The 10,071-nt window shown below is 46.5% G+C and overlaps 1 protein-coding gene across 2 annotated transcripts; it reads left to right on the plus strand.

The window, feature by feature from the left end:
• The first annotated feature begins 255 nt into the window (after positions 1–255).
• LOC125536850 (polyadenylate-binding protein RBP45) lies at positions 256–4,406 on the plus strand. 2 transcript variants are annotated; one of them, XM_048700133.2, is made up of 7 exons: positions 256–790; positions 1,466–1,946; positions 3,227–3,279; positions 3,351–3,481; positions 3,577–3,670; positions 3,738–3,959; positions 4,179–4,406. In XM_048700133.2, the coding sequence occupies exons 1-7, from the start codon at positions 383–385 to the stop codon at positions 4,179–4,181; spliced, it is 1,392 nt and encodes a 463-aa protein (XP_048556090.1). In that variant the 5' UTR covers positions 256–382; the 3' UTR covers positions 4,182–4,406. The 2 variants fall into 2 exon arrangements, with proteins under 2 accessions (XP_048556090.1, XP_048556089.1); XM_048700132.2 differs by having other exon boundaries at positions 257–790; positions 3,224–3,279.
• Positions 4,407–10,071: the final 5,665 nt, after the last annotated feature.

A 10,071-nucleotide genomic window follows, 5' to 3' on the forward strand; every position in this document is an offset into this window, starting at 1 on the left:
AAACAAACAAACATGCATTAGTACATCAATCAAACTGCTTTTTTAGGCAAAACCAATCAAACTGCTCTTTTTTAGGCAAAACCAATCAAACTGCTCTTTTTTAGGCAAAACCAATCAAACTGCTGGGACGACCTCGGATTCGCAGCCAGCCTGGCCCGGGGAAAACGGGAGCGAATCCAATCGTGGCCGAGACAACAACACAACGAGCCGGCCCCCCAACCCGGCCCATTAAACTCTGACCTGTCCCACGGTTTCCGTCGCCTCCCGTCTCCACCGCATCTAAACCCTGCCCCTCTCTGTTTTTCTCTCCCCCTCCGAGGTTTTTAGGGTTTCGCATCCGCATCAGCCGCCGCCGGAACCGGGGAGGCGGCGATACGTCGCGATGCAGCCAACATACCAGCCGCCAATGAACGGCCAGCACGCGCCTCAGCCGCAGGCCTCTGGGGCTCCGCCGCCTCCTCTGCAGCAGGCCCCCCCGCCGCAGCAGTACTACCAGGCGCCGCCGCAGTACTACCAGCAGGGACCCCCGCCGGCTATGTGGGGCCATCCGCAGCAGCATATGCCTCCGCAGTACGCGCCCCCGCCGCCGCAGTACGCGCCTCAGCCTCCTCAGCAGTACGCGCCGCCGCCGCAGCATTACGCGCCTCCGCCGCCGCAGTACGGAGCGCAGATGGCTGGCGGGCCGCCTTCCGGAGGCGAGGATATCAGGTCGCTGTGGATCGGAGATCTCCAGTACTGGATGGATGAGACCTACCTCTACAACGCCTTTGCTCCTGTGGGGCCGCAGCAGGTGATGCCTCTATCTACTGAGAGAATTGTCGCATTACAAATTTACACTTCCAATGTGTGTGCTTAAATGATGGATTATGTTGGGGTATTCATACTGAGCGTTTTCTATCCTATTTTCACATGTACCATAGGAAGTGACTCAGTGTTTGCTTTGTGGGGTTAGCAAAGGCATGCATTATTGTTAATTTAGATCAGCCTTTGCTGTTATTTTGAAACATGTTATGCACAGACGGTTACAAGCTGTCGTATCACTTGTTTAAGCATTACTGTTTGATCTTTACCTGTGATGTGCGGCATGCTCAATATAGACCTGTTGTAAGTAGCGCAACTTGATAAATGTGCTGTATAAAGACAAATAAAGGTGTCATATTAAATACTCCCTCTGTAACTCAATATAAGATAGTGATGTGTCAAAAAATGTCGTATATTAAGTTGCGGAGGAGGGAGTAGTATATGGTAGCATGTTCATGTATCTATGTTTTGGCGTTCTATACATTTCCATCAATTGTCTTTCGCCACCCTGGAAGTGTGATCTCTGGATTAAATATTGTATATCTGTTATAATAATTTCACTTATTGTTTTTTCCTAGTATTTCTGGAAACATTGTCATTGTATGCACTGGCTTTTGTATAAGTACTTCATGTATTGGGTATTAATGTTCTCTAGAAATTGCAGGTCACCTCAGTGAAAATCATCCGCAACAAACATACTGGGCAGCCCGAGGGTTATGGTTTTATTGAATTTCAATCTCGAGCTGCTGCGGAATATGCTCTGGGGACCTTTAATGGGCAGATGATGCCTAATGTTGAACAAGTTTTTAAGCTAAACTGGGCTTCTTGTAGTGCTGGTGACAAGCGGGGTGACGATGGTTCTGATCACACAATATTTGTTGGTGATTTGGCTGCTGATGTTACTGACGCCATGTTGGAAGAGATATTCAAAGCCACCTACCCATCAGTTAAAGGTGCTAATGTTGTTACTGACAGGGCCACTGGTCGCTCCAAAGGATATGGTTTTGTACGCTTTGGAGATCTAAATGAGCAGACACGTGCTATGACTGAGATGAATGGAGTGCCATTGTCTACAAGACAAATGAGGATTGGGCCTGCAGCTAACAAGAAGAATATAGGTACTCAGCAGACATATTCAACTAATGGTACGTGAACTGGAAAACTTTTTCCTCATAGAATATTAATTATTTTCTGCTGTTTCGTCACCTGCTTGTATAGAATCTTGTAGGGAGTAATGATATTTAGGTACTTTCTTGTGGGCACACCATTTTGTAGGCCAATTCAATCTGTTTACACTCTGATTGTTCCCTGTTTGCTTCCTCGATGAGAGTGTTCTTTTAGCACTTCTTATCTTTCTACTCAGTCCAGTTCAGGGTAGCCAGCACAGCTTCTGTTGCTATAAACAGATATATGTCCTTCCCGCTCTTTCATTTGTAAAGATTGGGATAAATGAACACAACTAAGTAATGAATAAACTAAACACAATTCATGTTTCTCAAAGCAGGATGCCATGCCATCTTCATTTAGTGCCTGGAAATATCTTCAGCTGAGATAGATGTCTCCTGTAATCTGTGGCCTCAGTTAGGTCAGTGTTTTAATTTTGCGACTTTGGGGGGGGGGGGGGGGGGCAATTGTCTCACATTGAGATAGCTTACTTGAAGCTTTTTCTATCTCTCATTTGCCAGCATTGTCAGTTATATACTTCAAATGATACTCTCTATCTACACTCCCAAACAGTTTGTAATTCCCATCTTAAATATTCTTTTCCCTCGAACTCCCATTCCTTGTTTGTGCACCTAATCTTTTGTAGTGCACATAACATTTGTTCTATCTTCCGTTAGTCCTTGAATAAACTGTCCTTGCATACACAAGTAATTGGTTGCCTTCCCTTTTTTTTGGATGGACAAGGTTTAGGTTTGAGATGGCCTGCACTAAATATATTATACTGGGCAACAAATATTAAAGCAAATGGTTTCCTTCCTAGCACTATTAGTTGTGTGCTGCATGTTGCAACAGAGGAGGCTAATTCCAGTTCATCAATATTATGGCATTTGCGCAAAAATAGGACGGCAAGCTAACCTGTTTACTGACAGCCATGCTCCTAGGCTTCATTTTCTTTTACAGCCAATCTGACACATGCAATGGTCGAATTAAATTTGTGAAGCAAGGATGTACCTCCCTTGGTTGACAATGGCTTCTTTGTGTGATGGTTGATTTGTTGTAGTGAAATAGCAGCATTTGCATGTACTTCATGATTAGGTTGATGATATATTTGTAATTTCCTGCTTCATGTGTATTAGTTCTTTTGTCTACTGTGGTAGGTCTGAGCACCCAGTTGGGTTTGCCAGCTTTAGGTTTTGCATTTTGTTTCTATGGTTATCCTTTCTGAAGTTAATTATGTCTGTATGTTTTGTTACGGCAGCAGGGTACCAGAGCTCTCAAGTAAATGAGGCGGCGAATGATCCCAACAATACTACAGTGAGTACCTTGTTATATTTTTCTAAACTGTGAGAGTTGATGTTTCCTTATTTTTCATACTTGTGCGATAGATCTTTGTGGGCGGGTTAGATTCCAATATAGATGAGAACTATCTAAGGCAAGTTTTTACTCCATATGGCGAAGTTGGTTATGTGAAGATTCCTGTAGGCAAGCGTTGTGGATTTGTCCAATTTACCAGCAGGTTAAGAAAATCTCCAGGTTTTTTTTACTAGTAGTACATACGAGCTAATAATATCCATGACCTAATTGTTGCTCTCGTCACTGCTCTACTTTCAGGGTGTGCGCTGAGCAGGCCATCAGTGCGCTGAATGGGTCTCAGATTGGTAGTTCCAATGTTCGTCTTTCATGGGGCCGTAGCCAAAACAAACAGGTATTGTAGCTGTTAGCTGTTAAATCTTGACGTGTGTATCATTCTAACCCAAACATCGTTTTGTCAGCCTCCCCAGCAGGATGCAAACCAGGGTAATGGCAACAGCTACTATGGATATCAACAGGGTCCTGATGCATACTATGGTGCACCCAATGCGCAAGATCCTAGCATGCAAAACTATGGATACTCTGGTTATGGCAGTTACGAGCAGCAACAGCAGCCATCTCAGCAGCAGCAACCTCCACAGCAGCAGCCACCACAGCAGCAACAGCAGCAGCCCCCACAGCAGGCAAGGAATTGACAACCCAATATATGCTACTGCCTTAGTGATTTCATCTAAAACAATCTTTTTGAAATTTGTCTGTGCAAATAAACAAAGAAATGATACAAATACGCCTCTCAAACTGCAATTTGTTGGCTGATTTTAGTGATTGTTAACATTGTTCACATGCTTAAATGATGGCTTGTCTTTGGCTGATGACTAACCTGGCTACCTAATATTTTGCAGTGACCATTGAGGCGATGGAGCGCAATCAGAGATTCAGAGCTGCATGAACTGAATGCTACCGCGTCATGAGTTATCGTATAGGTGTCCTTGTTTGTAAGATGGGTCGTATCTAGTAGTACTTTGACTGTTGGGCAGTAGCTCTAGTTCTATTCAGTGCTTCTCTTGGTTTTAAATTATCGAACTATGTCCATGACTGAGTTAAGCTTTTAATGTTATTTTGGATCACCAGGTTCTTGGTTTTTGCGTTGATAGTTAAGGCTTTTGGGTGAGAGCTGAACAGAGCGGCTCAACTTGTGCAAATTTTAGCTGAGAGCTTGAACCAAAAGGCTTATGTAGTCTGCCATTTTGTTGTTGTGAGAATGCCTCAAATAAGCAAAAACAGCAAATCAAAATAACTCTAGTGTCATGTTGGAAGAGCAAATCAAAATCATCATCTGCTGGTAAACCGATCCTACTATTTTCTTCTATAAAAGCGCGAGGAACGGAGATCTAAGGGAAGAGCAAATCAAAATAATAATCTGCAGGTAGACCGATACCAAAACCACTGTCCATCAGATTCCCAATAACCAATCCAACCTGACATATAAGATCCACAAGATGGGCAGTTATTTTTATCACGAAAAAGAGATACTTTTTACGCAACTCCCTCAATATAAAAAAATAAAATAGGGAAAGGTGTTCAAAAAATAAAATATGGAAAGCTTGTGCGTTGCAATGGGAGAAAATATACCACACGTCTAAAAAAAGCCACATGTCCAATGCCGGCCCTCAAACCGCCTGCATATGTCCGGACTGCGCGTTTCGGACATGCTGTGTCATGCAACGCGGTCGGTCCGCGGAGCGGTCCGGACGCACTTTCTCCCGCAAACGTGGGCGGGCTTTGCGGGCGTCCGGATAGCACCAACGCCAGCTTCTGATTACTTTGGCCCACCCAAACCCCCTCCTCCCTCGCCTGCTCATGTTCTTGCCCGGCGCCAGCTGCCCGCATTCATGCCAATGTGGAGCGGCTGCTCCACATTGAAGCCAGCTCAGAGCAGACGCGATCTCTCACTTCCTCCGCCATTGAAGTGGCACGCTAGCCGACGCATCCCCGATGTACACGCCTATTCAATACCGGAGACGCGTTACTGGACGGGACGAATATTTACCACGCCCGTTCAATGCCTCGTCCGTCCGTATGCCGCCGTTAAGCAGGCTCGCCGACCGACAAACCTACTCCGGCTCCGGGCATTGACGAACCCGGACGCCTGGCCTCACCGGAATCCCCTATTTAAAGGTGGCCACACCCTGCTAAGGGAAACTTCAATGCACAACCCCAAATGGTCCGCTCGTGCCCGTTTGGGGATAAAAGGACAAAGCAGACCCTCCAATGCGCGGGAGCAAACGGATTGCCGTCCGTTTTCTGTCCGCTTTCGACCCATTCTCGACCCATGTTTGAGCCGAGTTTGCAGCTGAACGGACAGCACGCAGACGGGCGGGACGCGCGCCCTTGTCCTCCCCTGGCTCGCTCGACGATGGCGCAGGCGGCCACTCCACCCCCTTTCCTCCAAAACGCTCCCACGCCCCACCCTCCACTCTCCCGCGCCCCCGCCCTTCCCCCTCCCTCCATCCACCATGGCTGACGAGGCGAACCCTGTCGACTCACCAGCTACCTCCCACCCCGTGGCGAAGAAAATGAAGCCTATGAAGAAGCCTCGGTCGGTGCTCACGCCGGCGGAGGTGGCCAAGCTCAACGCCGAATCGGCCAAGAGGAGGAACTGTCGAGGCGGAGAAGAAGGCCGCCGCTGAGTACACTGCCGAGTGTGTCGTGCGGCATGCATTGCAGCACCAGGCCGACGTCGAGGACAAGGAGTCCATCGTCTCCAAGGCGCACGCTGCTACTTCTTGAGCTTGCGTTGATTTTTCCCTTGAAGAGGAAAGGGTGATGCATCAAAGTAGAGATAAGTATTTTCCTCAGTTAAGAACCAAGGTATCAATCCAGTAGGAGGCACAAGCAAGTCTCCAATAGATGCACCTGCACAAACTAACTGTTGGGGAACGTAGTATTTAAAAAAATCCTACGATCACGGAAGATCTATCTAGGAGAAGCATAGCAATGAGCGGGAGAGTGTGTCCACGTACCCTCGTAGACCGAAAGCGGAAGCGCTTAGTAACGCGGTTGATGTAGTCGAATGTCTTCGTGATCCAACCAATCCAAGTACCGAACGTACGGCACCTCCGTGTTTAGCACACGTTCAACACAATGACGTCCCTCGAGTTCTTGATCCAGTTGAGGACGAGGGAGAGTTCCGTCAGCATGACGGCATGGCGACAGTGATGATGAAGTTACCGACGCAGGGCTTCGCCTAAACAATAGACGATATGACCGAGTGTGTAACTGTGGAGGGGGGCACCGCACACAGCTAAGAGAAGACTTGGTGTGCCTTTGGGGTGCCCCCCACGTATATAAAGGAGGGAGGGAGAGAGGCCAGTGAAGGAAATATGCCCTAGAGGAAATAATAAAGTAATTATTTATTTCCTTATATCATGATAAATGTTTATTATTCATGCTAGAATTGTATTAACCGGAAACATAATACTTGTGTGAATACATAGACAAAAAGAGTGTCACTAGTATGCCTCTACTTGACTAGCTCATTGATCAAAGATGGTTATGTTTCCTAGCCATAGACATGAGTTGTCATTTGATTAACGGGATCACATCATTAGGAGAATGATGTGATTGACTTGACCCATTCCGTTAGCTTAGCACTCGATCGTTTAGTATATTGCTTTTGCTTTCTTCATGACTTATACATGTTCCTATGACTATGAGATTATGCAACTCTCGTTTACCGGAGGAACACTATGTGTGCTACCAAACGTCACAACGTAACTGGGTGATTATAAAGGTGCTCTATAGGTGTCTCCGAAGGTATTTGTTGGGTTGGCATATTTCGATATTAGGATTTGTCACTCCGATTGTCGGAGAGGTATCTCTGGGCCCACTCGGTAATGCACATCAATTAAAGCCTTGCAAGCATTGCAACTAATGAGTTAGTTGCGGGATGATGTATTGCGGAACGAGTAAAGAGACTTGCCGGTAACGAGATTGAACTAGGTATTGAGATACCGACGATCGAATCTCGGGCAATTAACATACCGATGACAAAGGGAACAACGTATGTTGTTATGCGGTCTGACCGATAAAGATCTTCATAGAATATGTGGGAGCCAATATGAGCATCCAGGTTATGCTATTGGTTATTGACCGGAGACGTGTCTCGGTCATGTCTATATAGTTCTCGAACCCGTAGGGTCCGCACGCTTAAAGTTTTGATGACGGTTATATTATGAGTTTATGAGTTTTGATGTACCGAAGGTTGTTCGGAGTCTCGGATGTGATCACGGACATGTCGAGGAGTCTCGAAATGGTCGAGACATGAAGATTGATATATTGGAAGCCTATATTTGGATATCGGAAATGTTTCGGGTGAAATCGGGATTTTACCGGAGTACCGAGGGGTTACCGGAACCCCCCGGGGGCTTAATGGGCCATAGTGGGCCTTAGTGGAGAAGAGGAGAGGCGGCTAGGGCAGGGCCGCGCGCCCCTCCCCCTCTAGTCCGAATAGGACAAGGAGAGGGGGGGGGGCGCCCCCCCTTTCCTTCCTCTCTCCCTCCTCTTTCCCCCGTTCTCCTAATCCAACAAGGAAGGGAGGGAGTCCTACTCCCGCTGGGAGTAGGACTCCTCCTGGCGCGCCTCCTCCTAGCCGGCCGCACCTCCCCCCTTGCTCCTTTATATATGGGGCAGGGGGCACCCCATAGACACAACAATTGATTTGATCTTTTAGCCGTGTGCGGTGCCCCCCTCCACCATAGTCCACCTCGATAATACTGTAGCGGTGCTTAGGTGAAGCCCTGCGTCGGTAGAACATCATCATCGTCACCACGCCGTCGTGCTGACAAAACTCTCATTTAACACTCGGCTGGATCAGAGTTCGAGGGACGTCATCGGGCTGAACGTGTGCTAAACTCGGAGGTGCCGTGCGTTCGGTACTTGATCGGTCGGATCGTGAAGATGTACGACTACATCAACCACGTTGTGCTAACGCTTCCGCTTTCGGTCTACGAGGGTACGTGGACAACACTCTTCCCTCTCATTGCTATGCATCACCATGATCTTGCGTGTGCGTAGGATTTTTTTTAAATTACTACATTCCCCATCAGTGGCATCCGAGCCAGGTTTTATGCGTAGATGTCATATGCACGAGTAGAACACAACCGAGTTGTGGGCGATATAAGTCATACTGCTTACCAGCATGTCATACTTTGGTTCGGCGGTATTGTTGGACGAAGCGGCCCGGACCGACATTACACGTACGCTTACGCGAGACTGGTTCTACCGACGTGCTTTGCACACAGGTGGCTGGCGGGTGTGAGTTTCTCCAACTTTAGTTGAACCGAGTGTGGCTACGCCCGGTCCTTGCGAAGGTTAAAACAACACCAACTTGACAAACTATCGTTGTGGTTTTGATACGTATGTAAGAACGGTTCTTGCTCAGCCCGTAGCAGCCACGTAAAACTTGCAACAACAAAGTAGAGGACGTCTAACTTGTTTTTGTAGGGCATGTTGTGATGTGATATGGTCAAAGCATGATGCTAAATTTTATTGTATGAGTTGATCATGTTTTGTAACCGAGTTATCGGCAACTGGCAGGAGCCATATGGTTGTCGCTTTATTATATGCAATGCAATCGCCCTGTAATGCTTTACTTTATCACTAAGCGGTAGCGATAGTCGTGGACGCATAATATTGGCGAGGCGACAACGATGCTACGATGGAGATCAAGGTGTCGTGCCGGTGACGATGGTGATCATAACGGTGCTTCGGAGATGGAGATCACAATCACAAGATGATGATGGCCATATCATGTCACTTATATTGATTGCATGTGATGTTTATCTTTTATGCATCTTATCTTGCTTTGATTGACAGTAGCATTATAAGATGATCTCTCACTAAATTTCAACATAAAAGTATTCTCCCTGAGTATGCACCGTTGCCAAAGTTCGTCGTGCCCAGACACCACATGATGATCGGGTGTGATAATCTCTACGTCCATCTACAACGGGTGCAAGCTAGTTTTGCACACGCAGAATACTCAGGTTAAACTTGACGAGCCTAGCATATGCAGATATGGCCTCGGAACACTGAGACCGAAAGGTCGAGCATGAATCATATAGTAGATATGATCAACATAGTGATGTTCACCATTAAAAGCTACTCCATTTCACGTGATGATCGGTTATGGTTTAGTTGATTTGGATCACGTGATCACTTAGAGGATTAGAGGGATGTCTATCTAAGTGATAGTTCTTAAGTAATATGATTAATTGAACTTAAATTTATCATGAACTTAGTACCTGATAGTATCTTGCTTGTCTATGTTGTTTGTAGATAGATGGCCCGTGCTGTTGTTCCATTGAATTTTAATGCGTTCCTTGAGAAAGCAAAGTTGAAAGATGATGGTAGCAATTACACGGACTGGGTCCGTAACTTGAGGATTATCCTCATTGCTGCACAGACGAGTTACGTCCTGGAAGCACCGCTAGGTGTACCACCTGCGCCAGCAACTGCAGACATTGTGAATGCCTGGCAGTCACGTGTTGATGACTACTCGATAGTTCAGTGTGCCATGCTTTATGGCTTAGAACCAGGACTTCAACGACGTTTTGAACGTCATGGAGCATATGAGACGTTCCAGGAGTTGAAGTTAATATTTCAAAAGAATGCCCGGATTGAGAGATATGAAATCTCCAATAAGTTCTACAGCTGCAAGATGGAGGAGAATAGTTCTGTCAGTGAGCATATACTCAAGATGTCTGGGTACTGCAATCACTTGATTCAGCTGGG

Source organism: Triticum urartu, chromosome 2A (genome assembly GCF_056163025.1).
Source record: "Triticum urartu cultivar PI428250 chromosome 2A, HENAU_Tu73, whole genome shotgun sequence".
In the NCBI taxonomy this organism is placed as follows: domain Eukaryota; kingdom Viridiplantae; phylum Streptophyta; class Magnoliopsida; order Poales; family Poaceae; genus Triticum; species Triticum urartu.

Bases quoted from the DNA above. Each gene is read 5' to 3' on its own strand.
- LOC125536850 (XM_048700132.2), top strand. From the start codon at position 383: ATGCAGCCAACATACCAGCCGCCAATGAACGGCCAGCACGCGCCTCAG. The intron at 1,947-3,223 runs GTACGTGAACTG...TTGTTACGGCAG, and splicing joins GCAGACATATTCAACTAATG to CAGGGTACCAGAGCTCTCAA. The intron at 3,671-3,737 runs GTATTGTAGCTG...TCGTTTTGTCAG, and splicing joins GCCGTAGCCAAAACAAACAG to CCTCCCCAGCAGGATGCAAA.